General features: G+C 40.7%; 1 protein-coding gene across 1 annotated transcript; it reads right to left on the bottom strand.

The window, feature by feature from the left end:
• Positions 1 to 4,959: 4,959 nt before the first annotated feature.
• On the bottom strand, positions 4,960 to 17,469 carry LOC121306769 (dynein assembly factor with WDR repeat domains 1-like). The gene is made up of 6 exons (XM_041238691.1): positions 17,225 to 17,469; positions 16,911 to 16,942; positions 14,748 to 14,847; positions 14,502 to 14,567; positions 7,213 to 7,305; positions 4,960 to 5,692 (listed from the first exon to the last, which is right to left on the bottom strand). Exons 1-6 carry the CDS (start codon positions 17,375 to 17,377, stop codon positions 5,471 to 5,473), a joined length of 666 nt encoding a protein of 221 aa, XP_041094625.1. The 5' UTR covers positions 17,378 to 17,469; the 3' UTR covers positions 4,960 to 5,470.
• Between the last annotated feature and the right edge of the window lie 113 nt (positions 17,470 to 17,582).

Genomic DNA, 17,582 nt, shown 5'->3' with positions numbered 1-17,582 from the left:
TATAAATAGGGCCTCCCTTGCCTGCCAGGGCTGTAATAAATTTACGTAGTAAATTTATTTTTCATTGCAGCGATCGGGCTGGCTAATTTTGAAATTCACCTTTCGTACGCCCAAATCATTTCATATGGTCCCTGCCACTTAGCACACAGTTTGGATTCTGAGGAGGGAAGCATCAGCGTTACTTGTCTCCAGGCTGAAAGGTTTGAATCAATGCATTTTTGTAGTAATGCTGCTGTTGTCGGTGCTGAGCCAATTTGAGATTGCCTTCGGCCAAACGACCGACCAAATCTAGGCGATCTCTAAGTAGGAGCACATGCTTCACTACATTTTTGGATGAGCCTTTGCGCTCCTCCCACCCCTCTCTCAACAGATCGAGGTTGCCGCGAGGCTCTCGGCCGTACAAGAGCTCGAAGGGGGAGAACCCTGTCGAACTCTGTGGCACTTCTCTCACTGCAAAAAGGAGGTAGGGAAGAAGCGATGCCCAATGATTTTGCTCCTGATTTACAAACCATCTCAGCATCGACTTCAATCTGATTAAAGCGTTTCGTCTGTGGATGATAAACAGATGTCCTGATGGGACTTATTTTTAGTGTTTTGTATACTTACTGTAACGTATTGGATAAAAAGTTGGTTCAATGATCAGTCAAGATCTCCTGGGGATCTCTAATCTAGCATTAATCTGTACTAACTCTGGGGCCATCGCAGCGGCACTAGTGGACCTCAATGGAACGTCCTCCGGGTATCGTGTTGCATAATCTACCACTACTAATATATGCATATACCCAGAGTCAGAAGGTAGCAAAGTGCAGAATATGTCCATTGCAATGCATTCAAAGGGAGTGGAAATAAGCCATTACTCTAGAAAGACCCCTTTGAATCCAAAAGCAGACTCAGGAGATTTTGTAGCCATGTGGCAAAAAGTTTTGTGGTCTGATGAAACTAAAATTGAACTTTTTGGCCTAAATGCAAAGCGTTACGTTTGGTGTAAACCCAACATCCTCATTTAAATGCATGAAACTCTGAGGCACTGACACAACAAAATGTGAAAAAAGTTCAAGGGGGTGTAGACTTTCTATAGGCACTGTATATACATACCTGTTTCTTTTGAAATGTATATTTTATTATATTTTTTCACTGTATGTAGTCGTGCTGTATATGCGCTCATTTTAGAAAGAAACCCTTTTATGTTTAATTTTCTATTCAAATAAGGTGTTTCTGCGATGAAAACGTTAGATGTGATGTTCATGAATAAAACTTTTCAGTTGTATCTGATAGCATGTCTTTCATTTTCATAACAAGGCAGTTTAAAAATGTCTGGGTCACAATAAGTGTGGCAATTTGGCCAGTGATTGTGAACAGGTAGAGGTGATGCGTACAGCAGAAATCACAAACAATTGTAATCCGGTAGGAAACAGTTTTTTTTTTTTTATTATAATCCGGGTCTGGTGACCAAAAAGAAAAACGCTCCGGCAATACACAACGATGTGTAATGTGCAGAGCCAAACAAACGGGTTTACAGTCCCAAACAATAAACGTTCTCCACCCCACAATCCTGAAACACGGTCACCAGTCCCGGGTTTGTGTATTAGTGCTCGTGGTGGGTGATAACAGGCTATCTGGTGACAGTTCGTGAAGTGCAGTTCCGGCTCTGGAACGTGTTTTAGCTGTCTGGTGATACAATAAACAAGACAATTACTAACACGCACAAACAAACAAACACTCACGAATATTCCTCAGCAGTTCCTACTGCAGCTCTCAGTCCTTCCAGATTTTTGTATACAACCCAAGCGAAGGAAAAGATTAGCGTTTCTCTGGCCCCTTTTATGCTACCCCGCATGATCCCTTGGTAAATGATTCCAGCTGTGTCTATTGTTTGCAGCTGCTACCTCATTTACCTTCCGGGTCAATACGTTCCTGCAACAGAGTCTCGCTTCCATCCAGGCTGACCAACTTCCCGACCTTGGAAACGAACTGTCAGGCCAGCCTGTCCAGATACTTTTCCTTTCGCTATTTAGCACCCTCCCAGGTCGAGAGGGAGATTGCAATCAGAACTCATTGTATTTCTGTCACATAAGTTATAAAACAGTTTGTTTAATATTATAGGTACCTTTTATTCATGGTTGCCTCTGAGGATGGTTCGAGTTGGTTCTGTAGCTGGACTGAATGTTTACACTTCAACCTGTGCAGATTTGAATTTTTCTTATTTTTACTGTGATTGGACAGTATGATATGTAGTTGTTAGTGGAGGTTTTGGGGGAGGTTGGAGGATGTGGGGGTTCACTGAACATAGAGGAGTCAGATACTGTATTCTGGGATATGTAGTGGAGGTTTAGGGAGTCAGAGAGTTTCTTTGATACTGCCCACCGGTGTTCAGTTTTTGTTTAAGGCACAAGGGGACACCGTTGTACCATAGAGGAAAAATACCAACAATGGCAAGTTTCTTTTCCAAAGCAGATTATTGCGCAGGTGCTGAAAATAATATTCGAAACAGAAGGTGAAAGAAAAAAGGAAAATAAATTAAAACTACAAATAAAAAGTGCTGCTTCTTGCAGCGTCTCACAACCTCGCTCTCTGGCGTGGCTCAGGTTTCCATGATGCTTTGTTATTCCCTCGCTCTCACTCATGGGGTTGCCCAGACTTCCCCAAGTAAACTGCCAACATCCCACTCGGGAATGTAAGAAGCCCAGCTCCTGCTGTCGTTTCTCCTAGAAAGCGTGAAGGAATAGCAAAGAGTCACTTTTATTGGTCAATCGACCCCCAAGACCCGCCTCTCAACCACTCAGAAAGGACGCAACACACCCTCATCCAACATCTCTCTGCCTTTACTCAAGAAATCGAATCTGGATAAGTAATTTTAGACCTATTTCAAACCTTCCTTTTTTAGCTAAGGTACTTGAAAAGGTAGTTTTTAAACAAATGAATAGCTTCCTTGATAATAATAAGAAGATCTTTGAGAAATTTCAATCAGGATTTCGTTCTAACCATAGCACTGATACTGCATTGATCACAGTGGTGAATGATCTAATGTGAGTGCAGACTCAAACCGTTTATCTGTACTGATCCTTTTGGATCGGAGTGCTGCTTTTGATACCATGGATCATGAGATTTTAATTCATCGTCTTAGAGAATGGGTGGGCCTTTCTGGTACTGCTCTAAATTGGTTCAAATCATATTTATCGAATAGACAATATTTATTGCCTTAGGAGAATCTACATCTGGATTAGCCAATATTACATGTTATTCTCTTTATACATGATTCCACTTGGGGAGATTATTCAGAAACATGGGGTGAATTTCCACAGCTATGCAGATGACACAAAGATTTATATATCCGTTAAACCAGGTGACACAACAGCTATCAATGCTCTTTTCAAATGCCTAGCTGATATTAGAAGCTGGATGTCTCAAAACTTTTTACAGTTAAATCAGGTTAAGACAGAAGTCCTACTTTTAGTCTCTAAGCAATAGAGGTTTATTAAACTCAAATGTAACATCTTAGGTGAGAAACCTGGGGGTTATTTTTGACTCTGAAGTTTGCTTTGACTTGCATATTAAAAATATTACTAGAGTCTCTCTCAATTATTTGAGGAATATTGCTAAAGTTAGACCTTTTCTGTCCTTGAATGATGCTGAGAAATGAGTACATTTTAGATTACTGTAATGCTTTATTTTCTGGACTTACATGCCATGCTCTATCATGCCTACAGTGTGTGCCAAATGCAGCTGCTAGAATGCTAACGAGAACAAAAAAAGGGCTCTCATTCCTCCTGTGTTGGCATAATTGCATTGGCTTCCTGTGTGTTATAGGATTGATTTTAAAGTTTTATTACTAGTATTTAAAGCATGGATGGATGAGCTCCAGACTACTTGAATGCCATGCTAATTCCATATCAGGAACACATTCTTAGCTCTGCTGATGCCTCCTGTGTATTCCGAGGGTGAATGGTAAAAGGATGGGAGAGGCTGCTCTCTGTTTTAATGCTCCCACACTCTGGAACTCTATACGGTCTTCTATTAGAGATTCACCCTCAACTGTTGTTTTTAAATCTTGATTAAAAACATATTTTTTATAATATTGCTTTTTCTTAGTATTAACATATTTTGTTACCATAGTAACGAACCATAGCCTGAACCAACTGAAACACCTCTACCTGTTTGGTTGATTGACTGTTTTGTTTAACGTTTGCAAAGAACACTCCCAAAGCCCCTCATCCTCTCCCAAAGCCCCTCATCCTCTGCCAAAGCCCCTCATCCTCTCCCAGAGCCCCTCATCCTCTCCCAAAGCCCCTCATCTTCTCCCAAAGCCCCTCATCCTCTCCCAAAGCCCCTCATCCTCTCCCAAAGCCCCTCATCCTCTCCCAAAGCCCCTCATCCTCTCCCAAAGCCCCTCATCCTCTCCCAAAGCCCCTCATCCTCTGCCAAAGCCCCTCATCCTCTCCCAGAGCCCCTCATCCTCTCCCAAAGCCCCTCATCTTCTGCCAAAGCCCCTCATCCTCTCCCAGAGCCCCTCATCCTCTCCTCTCCGCCTTACAAAGAACACACCCCAGGAAAAGATACTATATATATTACACACACACAAATACATTTAATAACACTCTCACACATAATTGGCAGTAAAAACCAAGTTTATTTCCACAAAATTCACTAAAAAATTGAATACAGAATAAAAACCATAACCCCAAACCCAGGGTGTGTAGTCTATCAAATAAAACCAAAAAGGACAGAACTGTGTTTACTGCAGCAGCAGAACAGTGTATTACATTTTAATTGAACAGTAAGACTGTTTTTTTTAACAAACAAATCAAGTATTTATTACATTTACATAAAGCTGTCATAAACCTGTTAGAGAACAGTATTCTGGGAGTTGTAGTGTTTTATTTCGGGTCTTGATATATATATATATATATATATATATATATATATATATATATATATATATATATATATATATATATATATATAAATTTTTTTAAATATACATTATAACTGGTGAGCAATTTTTTTCATTTGGGCTCATACAGTGATTACTTGTGATCACTTGCTTATTAACACTAAACAGCACAAGCTAATAACTCACTGACATTAGCAAACTAGGGTAGCCCCCTCCCCACACAAAGCAACACAAAACTGTGGCAGGCAAAATTGCTAACCTGAGATTCTAAAAAGAATACTGTATGAGGTAGTATGTGATAAATGAGAATGTAATGCCCAGCCTCTGGGTTTATGTAGTATCCCACCCCTCTGATGGGCATTCAATTCCCATATCACACACTACCCCTGCAGTATTCTAGCTCTATCTACAATTACATAAATTGCTAATGTATTTGAGATTTTTTTGAGAAATACATTTGTATAATTCATTGTTTGTCATGTTTTTGTGTAAAAAAATATTTAAATAAAACAAAAAATAAATGTTAATAGAGAATTTGTGTCTCTCAGGTCAGAGCAGTGTATTGTGGGAGACATAGTTCTACAACAGTGTAGCCTGTGCGCTATACTCTCTCAGTGGGAGCAGTGCATCCTGAGAGCGGTAGTTCTCTCTGTCTGAGCAATGTGTTGTAGGAGCTGTAGTTCTCTCCAGCAGGTAGACACAGTTTCGGGAGCTGGCTGCTATCAGCCCCTCACACTGCCCAGCGGAGCAAACAGCAGTGCTGTACACCCCACCCGGGAGATCAACCAGCCTGCCCAGGGACTGAGAGAAGACGGGAGAGAAAGAGAAGAGGAGGGGATTAAATCAGACTTCTGTACTGTGACTGTTAGAGTTACAGGGATGGGAGAGAAACACACCAAACAAAGGCTGTTGAGTAGAGCTGAGACAATCCCTGCTGCGCCTCGCAGTTCAAAACAGAGCCTTCAAACACTGGCTCCATCTGAAACAGAGTGACCCAGACTCCTGCCAATACAAATCACTAAAAAGCCAAAAGATAACCACCAACAAGGAGCCCCTCAGTCAGCTGGCTCTGAGACTCTGTGCACTGAGCCACACAGACATCACTGGGCTTCAAACCAGCAGAGGGAACAGACAAGCTCCTCAGCTCAGGAGAATAGTGTCTACTTTAAAAACCAGTTACAAAGCTCACTGGACAAACCAAAATAAAACCAAAACAAGCTGGTGTGTTGCAGAGCTTAAATAGAGACTATTCCGTGGCTGAGTACCTGCTGCAAATAAAAGACCCAAAACTGAGGCAGACCAGTACAGACTCGGCGATCACAGTCTGGAGGTGGAAACCCAGAGACAGGTGCTTGTGAGGTCAGTGTGGATCAGGGGAAACAGAAACAGAAACAGAAATACACTTCGCTCTGGACTGTGCGAAATACACCCAGACCAGAGAGACTTATACCCCCAATTCACCAGCCGGGCTGCTGACTTTCCACAGTTAGACTGAGAGGGCAAATTAAGAACAATTTTAGGTGAATTCGGAGACAATGCTGAACTATCAGCTGAATATCTAACACCCTGCCACAAAATGAGAGGCACAATGTAAATAACCAGCCTCCACACGCTGTATATATGTTAACCCTTTGCGGTCCAATGTCGGACCCTGTCCGACATCATCGAAAAGACGAGAAAACCATTCAATGGCCGAGTGAGACCAATAGCATGAAACAGAAAAAAAAGGGGCATGTGAGCAATAGCCTTAGCAACTGCACCACACTGAGATAAGCAGACATAGCAAAGGAGAGAGCTGCTTCCGCATCCAGCGCTCAGAGAACATCACGGACACCTGCAGAGCTTTCTGAGAGGTTACAGTAATAAAATAATGACTTGGATCGCATTACTGAGGAGTTTGGTGATAAAACGAGTGATCAGGAGAGGATTTATCAGTGTGCGCGTCTATAAAGAGATACGTGAAAAATAAAGCGAACACAGGGTGGGGCTTGGCTGGAGATGCAGTACTGATGTCGCTTAGCATTGCAATGCCCTTTAAACCAGTTTTACTCAGAAAAAAACTGACTTGTCTGACAAGCGCTGAATAAATGGACCGCAAAGGGTTAAATAAGAAATGTTTTATAAATGTCGGTTTATTCCATATTTGTATTGCATTTTAAATATAAGTGCTTTGGAAATACCTGTAAAACTCGTCATGTCAATAAAGCTTAATTGAATTGATAGAGAGAGAGAGAGAGAGAGAGAGAGAGAGAGAGAGAGAGAGAGAGAGAGATAGGAGCAGGGGGTGAGAGTGTGTGCTACACATGAGAGCTCTCACTCACCAGCTTGGTGTTCCTGTCAATCACTCGGCACAGATTGGATTCACTGCCACCGGCGACCATATGATCAGCACCCAGCCAATGACAACTGTAGATCTGAGGAAAGAGGGGGAGGGGTGGGTATTATAATGAGAGAGAGATTAAACTGAGAGAGAGAGATGCTCTTCCTGTTACACTGCCTCCAATACAAAACCAGGGACACATTCTTCAAGCCACAGAATTCCCTTTACTCTCTGACACAGAGAAAATATCAGTACTGTTCGGAGAGGAGCAGCAGACATCACTGCCCAGTATGTAGCGGCCTACCACAACCTGAGAGAGTCAGGGAGGGGGTGTGTGACAAGGATGGTGAGGGGTGTGTGGTGTTTATTGATTGCAATTGTCCAGAGCCTGACAGCAAACAATGTTAAATAATAATAATAATAATAATGATGATGATGATGATGATGATGAAAAGTGATACAGCAGCGTGTATCACTTATCTGTAATCCATGGGTCTGAACAAGAACCAAAGGTCCCGTTCTTTTTACAGCCACAAGTAACACAAAACACATACACAGGTGCTGCTGTGAGTGAATTAGTGCTCGTGGTGCAAAGACAGTTTTCCGTGAAACAAAGGGAAGTTCTGGTGTCCAGGTTAGATGCTGGCCTTCGGCTACAGCTCAGGATCGCGTTAGTAGTCTAAACAACAAATAGTTTTTACTAGACAAACAAAAAAACATACATAACACTCACATTCTCATATCCAGGGTTCTCCTTCTAGGTTGTTCTAACCATTTACAAAGGAACAGATCACTTTCATTACGCCCTCTATTTATACCCTCCCTCATGACCTCTTGGTTAACGAGCGCATCCGCTCCTCCAATCCGTGGATGCCACGCTGTTTCCCATCCAGGTCACTGAGTTTGGGTACCGTAGTTCCGCCCCTTTCCTAGATGGCCAACTTCCACCTAACTCTGGAAATAAACTGTTGTGCCATTTAATCCAGGGTACTCTGTTCCCTTTACACTGCGCCCTCGCAGGTCGGGAGGGAGATCTAACACCAAGAATCATTTGATCTCTGTCACACTACCCTACTTACAAACAAATAAAGAAAGAAAATAGACAAAAGGTGCAAACAGCAGAATGCAACAGTTTATCCCTTTGCGGTCCTATGTCGGACTAGGTCTGATATTACAATTTTCCCTTTCCGGTCCAATGTTGGACCCTGTCCGACATCATCAAAAAGACGTCAAGCACAGGTCTGTAGTCGTTTTTCTCAGGAAAAAGCTGAGAAAACCTTTCAATGGCCATGTGAGACCAATAGGAGCCAAGAGAAGAGGAAAAAAAGGGGTGGATTTGCACATTGTCCCTACATCACAAACCTAACTCGACATAAACAAACAAGATAGGTACTTCTGCATCCAGTGCTCAAAGAATATCATGGACATTTGCAGAGCTTTTTGAGAAGTTATAGTAATAAAATAATGACTTATGACGCATTATTGAAGAGTTTGGTGATAAAACGAGTGATCAGGAGAGGATTTATCAGTATGCACGACTATGAAGAGGTATGTGAAAAATACAGTGAACAAGGGGTGGGGCGGGGCTGGAGATGCAGTACTAAGTGTCCTGTTGATATGCAGTACCTTTTAAACCAATTTTACATTGAATAAAATTCATTTTAAACAGCACATGTAAAATAAACAGCGCGTGTGAAAATAAATTGAACCTGTTGTGCCTAACAGGTGCAATAAATGGACCGCTAAGGGTTAAACTATATTCTACAAAAAGTATATTTAGAATAAGTAAAATGGTGGATTAAAGTTCTCTCTCTTTATCTCTCTCTAGAACTGTATTTAACTATCGTATGTTAATTAGCAGGCAGAGGCAGAGGTACGATCAGACAGCATCTCTTAATTTTGATTAAATGGAACATGACCACAACCAACCAGATGCCTTTGCAATCCCATAATAACCCGAGCTTGCCAAGTATGGCAAGCCACATAGAACACACCTAATATATAAAATATTCCTCCTCCCTTATTGGGAGTGTTCATTAAATATAACATATTCTAAACTAGAGAATGAGGGGTAAACTGCCTCAGTTCCCAGCTGACCCATGGGGATTATTCTGCCAATAATTTGGGTTTGCCACTACTATAAACTCAAACATTGCGGAGGTCGTCTCTCTAGGTGATCTTCCAACAGAATTTGGACGCACAACTGGAACAGGTAAGGGAGAGGTCTCCTCTATGGAACTACACTGAGCTGAGTCTGGAGTGTGTGACTCTTTATTCAGAACTAACTTCCCAGCCATGGATGAGTCAGAAATTTCAACAGGTGATGTATCCTGGGGTGCTGATCAGCATGTCTCTGCCAGGTGAGATCTTTTGCAGTCTTAACAGTGTAAGAAACAGGTCCTGTCTGCAACCACTGTAGCTGGAAGCCATTTCTCTCCAGTAGCATAGTTTCGTACTAGTACTGACTGTCTGGACTGAAAGGCTCTGTGTTTCACCCTGCTCCCTTGTCTGTTTACTTGTGTTCATTGTTGATGTTGCACCACTTGACTTATTTTAGGTTTCAACAGATCAAAGCAAGTACGCAGCTGCCATCCCACCATTAGGAAAACGGGAGACATTTTGATAGTAGCATAGGGTGTAATTCTCTAGGACAACAAGAAGTTAGTTGGACACTTTTGAATAGATGAATGTCCCCGTGTAGATCTTAACATTAGAACCACCATGCAGGTCAATTTGACCCACTTTGGATTTAAAATGTTAATTACTTCCGTTGTAAATCATATGAGTATGTACGTTTTTTACTTTTCTTAAATACATGAATTAAAAAATATCATGATGGCGTTTGAGAAGAATGGCAAAAAAATGATAAAGTTATAAACAGTTCTACCTAGAACAGCCATGTGGGTCAATTTGACCCATACATTACAATACATGTTTTTTTTAAATATAACGTCAGATATTCTATTTTTTCTACAATTGCACCAAGATGCCAAGATGCCAACTCAGTGAAAGCCTAGTTGCTTTATTTCTCAATATACCTGGGAAGATTTTGAGATCGTGTCTAACTAACTTGCTTGATTTTTCTGAGGATGCAACATCGATAATGGATAATTGCAAAGCATATGACATGGTTTATTTAGATTTCCAGAAAGCTTTTGACAAAGTCCCGCACAAAAGATTAATTCTCAAACTGAACGCAGTTGGGATTCAAGGAAACACATGTACATGGATTAGGGAGTGGTTAACATGTAGAAAACAGAAAGTACTGATTAGAGGAAAAACCTCAGAATGGAGTGTGGTAACCAGCGGTGTACCACAGGGATCAGTATTAGGTCCTCTGCTATTCCTAATCTACATTAATGATTTAGATTCTGGTATAGTAAGCAAACTTGTTAAATTTGCAGACGACACAAAAGTAGGAGGAGTGGCAAACACTGTTGCAGCAGCAAAGGTCATTCAAAATGATCTAGACAAGATTCAGAACTGGGCAGACACATGGCAAATTACATTTAATAGAGAAAAGTGTAAGGTACTGCACGCAGGAAATAAAAATGTACATTATAAATATCATATGGGAGATACTGAAATTGGAGAAGGAATCTATGAAAAAGACCTAGGAGTTTTTGTTGACTCAGAAATGTCTTCATCTAGACAATGTGGGGAAGCTATAAAAAAGGCTAACAAGATGCTCGGATACATTGTGAAAAGTGTTGAATTGAAATCAAGGGAAGTAATGTTAAAAATTTACCATGCATTAGTAAGACCTCATCTTGAATACTGCATTTGGTTCTGGTCACCTCACTATAAAAAAGATATTGCTGCTCTAGAAAGAGTGCAAAGAAGAGCGACCAGAATTATTCCGGGCTTAAAAGGCATGTCATATGCAGACAGGCTAAAAGAATTGAATCTGTTCAGTCTTGAACAAAGAAGACCTAATTCAAGCATTCAAAATTCTAAAAGGTATTGACAATGTCGACCCAAGGGACTTTTTTGACCTGAAAAAAGAAACAAGGACCAGGGGTCACAAATGGAGATTAGACAAAAGGGCATTCAGAACAGAAAATAGGAGGCACTTTTTTACACAGAGAATGTGAGGGTTTGGAACCAACTCCCCAGTAATGTTGTTGAAGCCGACACCCTGGGATCCCTCAAGAAGCTGCTTGATGAGATTCTGGGATCAATAAGCTACTAACAACCAAACGAGCAAGATGGGCCGAATGGCCTCCTCTCGTTTGTAAACTTTCTTATGTTCTTATGTTCTTAAGCAAGATGGGTCGAATGGCCTCCTCATGTTTTTAATCTTTCTTGTTCTTAATTTATGCAGTGTTTAGTCCTTCTACTTGACTCATGATTTCACTCCTTAATTCACCACGATCAGGTGGGTTTATGAAAGGCAGACTTGCTTCCGATAATTTGCATCGTTTGCTTCATGTTATAGATCTGACTGAGGGATTAGGGCCTTTGACAGAGTGGAATGGTGGTCTTGCTGTTTGACCCCCTTCATCAATATGATTCATACACTGTACAATACTCTAACTGCTTATTTTTTAACTGGATCTGTGATATCTGCTCAGTTTTCTGTGACAAGAGGAACCACACAGGGATGTCCTTTCAGTCCTCTCCTGTTTGCCATCTCTTTGCTAGCATAAGCGGTTAGGCAGAGCAAGACGATTACTCCTATTGCCATCTAGGGCACCACATATCCCTGTAGGCGGATGATGCATTATTATATCTTGCAGATATGTAATTCCCTCCGTAATGTGTTGCAGTTGTTTGATTTTTTTCCGGTTACAAGATCAATTGGTCTAAATCCGCTTTGCTACCGTTAAATCTACTTGCTACAGATCCATTACTTATAACCTTAGCACCTATTCTTACTCACACAGACAGTTTTACATATATAGACATAAAGATTTACAAAACATTGCCATCAACTAGGTAAGGAAACTTTGGTAGTATGTTGTCTGAAATACAGTCAGATTTGGGTAGGTGGCCACCGCTTCAGCTTACCCTACATGGCAGAATATCTCTGATTAAAATGAATGATGACAGCAGCCAAAAAACTTTCCCGAAGGGTTGGGTGGAGCCGCATATCGTCATTTCTTCCATCTGGTTTTACTGTTTACATGACATCATTCTTTTGAAAAGATCCACGGCTCGGCAACACAGCTGTTTGAGTAACATCAAGTCCATATTATTATTATAACATCAAGTATTATTATTATTATTATTATTATTATTTATTATTATTTTTATTATTATTATTATTATTATTATTATGGCATTTCCCCTTAGGACAACTTTCATTTAATTAAAGAATATTCTTAATATTTTAGTTTCAATAGTTTATTGTATCTTGTTGTAATATTCTTGTTTTTGCCTGGATATTGTGTGTATTTCTGTATTAATGTGACTTTAATTGTATTGTCTCCCTGTGACAGAAATACAATGGTTCTTGGTTGTAAATCTCCCGACCGACCTGTGAGGGCACTAAGCAGAGAGAACAGAGTTCCTTGGATGGGCTGGCCTGACAGTTCTTTCCCAGGGTTAAAGGGAAGGGGGCGAGACTCCATTGCAATAACTCATTGACCCGGAAGGTAAACAACGTGGCAGTTGCAGATTGAGAGGCGGTTGCACTCGTTTACCAAGGGGCCATATGTGACAATAAAAGGGGAGGGAGAATCGTAATCTGTTCCTTCGCACTGTTTTTTGCAAATAAACTGAGGACTGTGAGAGACCCTGTTCCATAAGTAAAAAAGTACCATTAGTGTTTTGTTTGTTTTGTCATGTAATTGTCTTGTCTTGCGCATTAGCAGACAGCTAATACAGTTATGTCCAGCACTAAGGCGGAACAGCACATTGTCACTAAATCAACTGTATCACCCACCACAAGCACTAATGCACACACCCAGGACTGGTGACCATGTATTATTGTGGGTCAGATATCGTGTTTATTAGTTGGGGCTGCAATCCTTTTATTGTTTAACCTGTGCAGTACATATTGTTGTGTACTGACGGGGGATTATTATTTAGGTCACCAGGCCTGGAATATAAAATAAAGTTTCACTGTTCCAAACTGGATTACAAGGCTCTGTCTGTTTAATTACCTCACTGCATCACTCCTGCACCGGTTCCAACTCAGTCACTTTGTCAAACTCTCCCATTTCCTTATTCCCAAAGGGTGGGGAAAAAAATGTAGCCCAAAACTCTGCTCCTACCACCCACAGCATTCACAGCACTACCGAGGAGGGTCTATAAGAGGTGGTAGGTACAGGGATTATCTGTTTGTATTGAAGAGTTGTGTTGATATTTGTTGTTTAATATGCTTTGGAAAAACTTAATTTATTTTGTCATGCCAAAATAAAGCCTCTTTTGAGTTTTGAATTAGAATTTGAGAGCGAGAGAGAAGCAGGTGTATTGTGCTGCAGGTTCCGCTCATAATGAGCCAAGTACATCCCCTGGGCAGCGCTGGGTCTGTGCTCCACAGCAGCCCAGACAATGGGGACGGGGGAACACAGCGAAACTAAGAACATAAGAAAGGTTACAAACGAGAGGAGGCCGTTCGGCCCATCTTGCTCGTTTGATTGTTAGTAGCTTATTGATCCCACAATCTCATCAAGGTCTCTCCCTGGCCAAGCGGTGGCCCTTTGTTCAGATGGAAGGGCTAGTACCAACACTGGGGTTTCCCCCGGTGATGAGACAGCCCCCGGCCCAGTGGATCCTCTGCCGATTACGGTAGCCAAACAAGAGGAGTCTGAGGAAGAGATGAGGAAGGCTCTGACTCATTGGTGCTGTTTGACGAGGCTCTGATAAAACCGCAAGGTAAGAGTAACATTTACTAGAGATAACATTGTTTTGTTTCTTGATGAAACAAAAAAGGGAGAAGGGGCGTTGGAGTAATCAGTTTTTCATTTAGAGTAGCAAAAAAAATAAACCATAAACTAATGGATACACACGCCTAGAGATTTGTATTTCTAGTTTTTGTTTGCTTATTGTGCTTTTTCTTTTTCACCATGGAAAAATTCAAATCACAACTTTTAATATCAACGGCTGTAGGAGTTTTCATAAGAGACCTGCTCTTCGATTTCATTTAACTGAAGACAGTGAATGTGATGTTTTTACAGGAGATGCACTCGGTCGAACAGTGTGAATGACAGCGAGTGGCTGAGTGAATGCAAGGGGGGCCGGGCTGTTCAGCTACGACACTGTCAGAGCTGGGGTGGCAGTGTTGTTCTCACTGTTGTTACATTGACACATACAGATAGCTATTTATTAATTTATTTATTTTACCAAACTATGCCCGTCTTGGTCGTCAGAAATTTCAGTCACTTTCTCTCCGGAGTTATAATCCCAGATCTGAAAATAAAACAAATAAATTTAAATTAAAAAAGGAAAGAGAGAGACAGAGAGACAGAGAGAGACAGACAGAGAGAGAGAGAGAGAGAGAGAGAGAGAGAGAGAGAGAGAGAGAGAGAGAGAGAGAGAGAGAGAGAAGCACACACAGACTCACAGACAAAAACACAGACATTGTCTCACCTCGAGCGCGCGCTCCTTCCTCCAGGAGCCCGAGAGAATCTGATTAGTCGAGGGATCGATCTGGAGGGCATCGCCACAGATGTGAGGGCCGGATAGCTTCCTGATATCAGATTGGAATTAAAATGGAATCAAATTTAACAGAAAACAATAGACAGATACAGACAGACCACACAGGCAAACAGACAGGCAGAGAGACAGACAAAAAGGCAGATAGACCGAGAGTCAGACAGACAGACAGACAGAGAGAGTGTAGTGACTCAATCGCTAGTGTAATAGCAAGAAGCATTCAGGAGTCCAAAGTACAATAAAAACAGTGCAGCTTTATTTGGACTATTGACAGATGCAAGGCACAGCAATGCAAATAAATAAATAAATAAACCAGACCATACAGATACAATGTTAATACTCAGGATACCCTAATGACCCCCCCCCCCCCCCCCCCCCCCCCCCCTGCCGTTTCTGACCATTTACTTTATTATTACATTTTCTGAACATTTTCGTAAAAAAAATGTGCATGTAATTTGGGGGAAATTAATAATACACAGCAATCAAAGCTCATACAAATTCCCTAACATACATTTTTTTACATGTTTTGGATCATATCTGGACCCTCTCAATTTTATTAATTAAGTTGTTACAGTCATTATATGTTCACTGTCCCTTTAATAAAATAATGGCACCTACAGTGCACAGTAGATTTGCCATGCTGGAGGAAAATAACATGGAACCTCCTAAGAAAAGAAAAAGCACTTATTTTCTTAAATTAGTATTTTGTCGTCTCCTATCGCTTTCCACGGGGGAAGATGTCAAAGACTGTGATATGAAGACGTGAAGGTACCGTCCAAATAAAGTTTACTTCATGAAGCTGAAGTAGCTAGCTAGCTTCTGTAATGTTAACAGAGCGACTGCAAGAAACGTTTCAGTTCAGGATACAGGCACTTTTTCTGTTGTAGATTTTATTTTATTCTTTTAAAGAGCAAAACTGTATTCAGCTTCAACTACATCGAGGAAATGCTCTTTGTACAGTATTGTAGTTTGGGTGTTCAACTTGGATCTTTTGTTGGGGAAAGTACCACTGTAGTAACAGTACCAGGCTACAGTTTAAAACCGTTACTGTTCCATTTCTTTTCTGTACAGTGTTTCTGAATAACACTACAGTCAGGCTGCAGTACAGGAGCTAGTAAGATCTTACGTAGCAATCGTATGTAATTGCATAAAAAGCGCCAACCTAATGGCAGATAATTTATAAATAATTAACGCTGCACTTTAAATAGAAATGTGAGATTATTTCGTTGATTTCAGCGAAGTGGTTAGTTGTACAAGTCAAGATGCATTCTGCCTCACTACTGAAGAATTACCCACAAAAGAGTTTAATTGGTATAGTTTGAAGAGTACCTATTTCGGTATTATCTTCTTTAATTGTTGTGACCAGGACAATGTAAAATGTGACCGCATGATATTGGTGCTCAAACCTAAGCCTGTTGTGGCACCAAAACACAGGATAAAATACAAATACATTTCAAAGCTGCTGGTGTTGCAGTGGTAGCAATATACATTCCTAATTTAAATACTTAAATACAAAAATATATAGGAAATTAAAAAAAGTAGGATTTGGGACATATTTCGGTTTCTTGAATTGGCCCTCCATCACCAAAACTTTGGGAACCCCTACTCTAAACCCTATAATTCTACATTATCAAATGGCTATGGTTTTAGACTTGCACTCTACAATAGGAGGTTAGCATGACCCTTAAACTGGCTCCCCCGATACTCAAATCACATCAACACAGGTAAGTAATTGCAAACAAATAAAATAGATGGTTAAAACATCATGTAATATTACAGAAAATGTGCACCTTTCCCAAAAAATCCATACAGGGCTTTACAAACGATTGTTGCATTGCATTTAACCTTTTCTTTTTCTTTTCCTTGTCAGGACTCCTTCCCCAACCCAAGGACCCCGTTAGCACGACTCAGGTAAGTTTAATTTACATTTTGTTTATGTTGTTAATCTCAGTATAAACGTGTTAAATATGTGTTTTGCTGTTAGTTACTGCAGGGATTAGGCATTAGTGATGGACCATGTGAATATTCTCCATCGCAGACAGACACGCAGAAAGACACGCAGAAGCAGACACAGACACAGAGAGTTGTATTCCATACCTGACAGAATGTTGTTGCTTAGAATCCCAGAACTGTAAAAATCAGAAATAAAAATTATGTTATTGAACATGCATTTACTTTAATGTATAGTTGGAAGGGTGGTGGGTAAATCACTTGACACAGGGGAGACAGAAAGGTGTATCTGGAAACAGCGCACAGGTGTCTGGATTTATTTTCTGTTTGCAACAATTTATTTTAACCCACAGAGGGCGCTGGTGTCCAACTAGTTATTAGTTGCTGGCAACTAGTTATTATTATTATTATTATTATTATTATTATTATTATTATTATTGTTATTATTATTATTATTATACCTGCACTGTGTTGTCCCAGCCTCCAGAGATGAACTCATCCTCTTTTTCTGGGTGAAAGGTCACGGCGAAAACACGAAATCTGTGACCATCCATCAGAGACATGGAGTGGCTAAGGGGAGAGAGGGAGGAAGGGGAGAAGGGAGAAGGATACATACACACAACGGATTAACATTTAGATTTAATTTGGTGCATTCAGCAGATCTTTATTAATGATTCCAGTGCAGACACAGACATGTACAGAAAGGCAGACAGACAGACAGACACACACATACGTAATGCTGTATGTGTGTGTGTGTGTTACCTGGCCCTGCAGGTATGTGTGTGTGTGTTACCTGGCCCTGCAGGTGTGTGTTACCTG

Source organism: Polyodon spathula, chromosome 50, assembly GCF_017654505.1.
Source record: "Polyodon spathula isolate WHYD16114869_AA chromosome 50, ASM1765450v1, whole genome shotgun sequence".
Taxonomy (NCBI): Eukaryota; Metazoa; Chordata; class Actinopteri; order Acipenseriformes; family Polyodontidae; genus Polyodon; species Polyodon spathula.
Note: the sequence above shows the minus strand (reverse complement) of the source record. Positions and strands in the feature narration are given on the sequence as shown.

Coding starts and splice junctions, on each gene's coding strand:
- LOC121306769 (XM_041238691.1), bottom strand. CDS start 17,377: ATGTATCCTTCTCCCTTCTCCCCTTCCTCCCTCTCTCCCCTTAGCCAC. Junction 14,848..16,910: donor AAGCAACAACATTCTGTCAG/GTATGGAATACA, acceptor ATCTGATATCAG/GAAGCTATCCGGCCCTCACA. Junction 5,693..7,212: donor TTGACAGGAACACCAAGCTG/GTGAGTGAGAGC, acceptor GTCTTCTCTCAG/TCCCTGGGCAGGCTGGTTGA.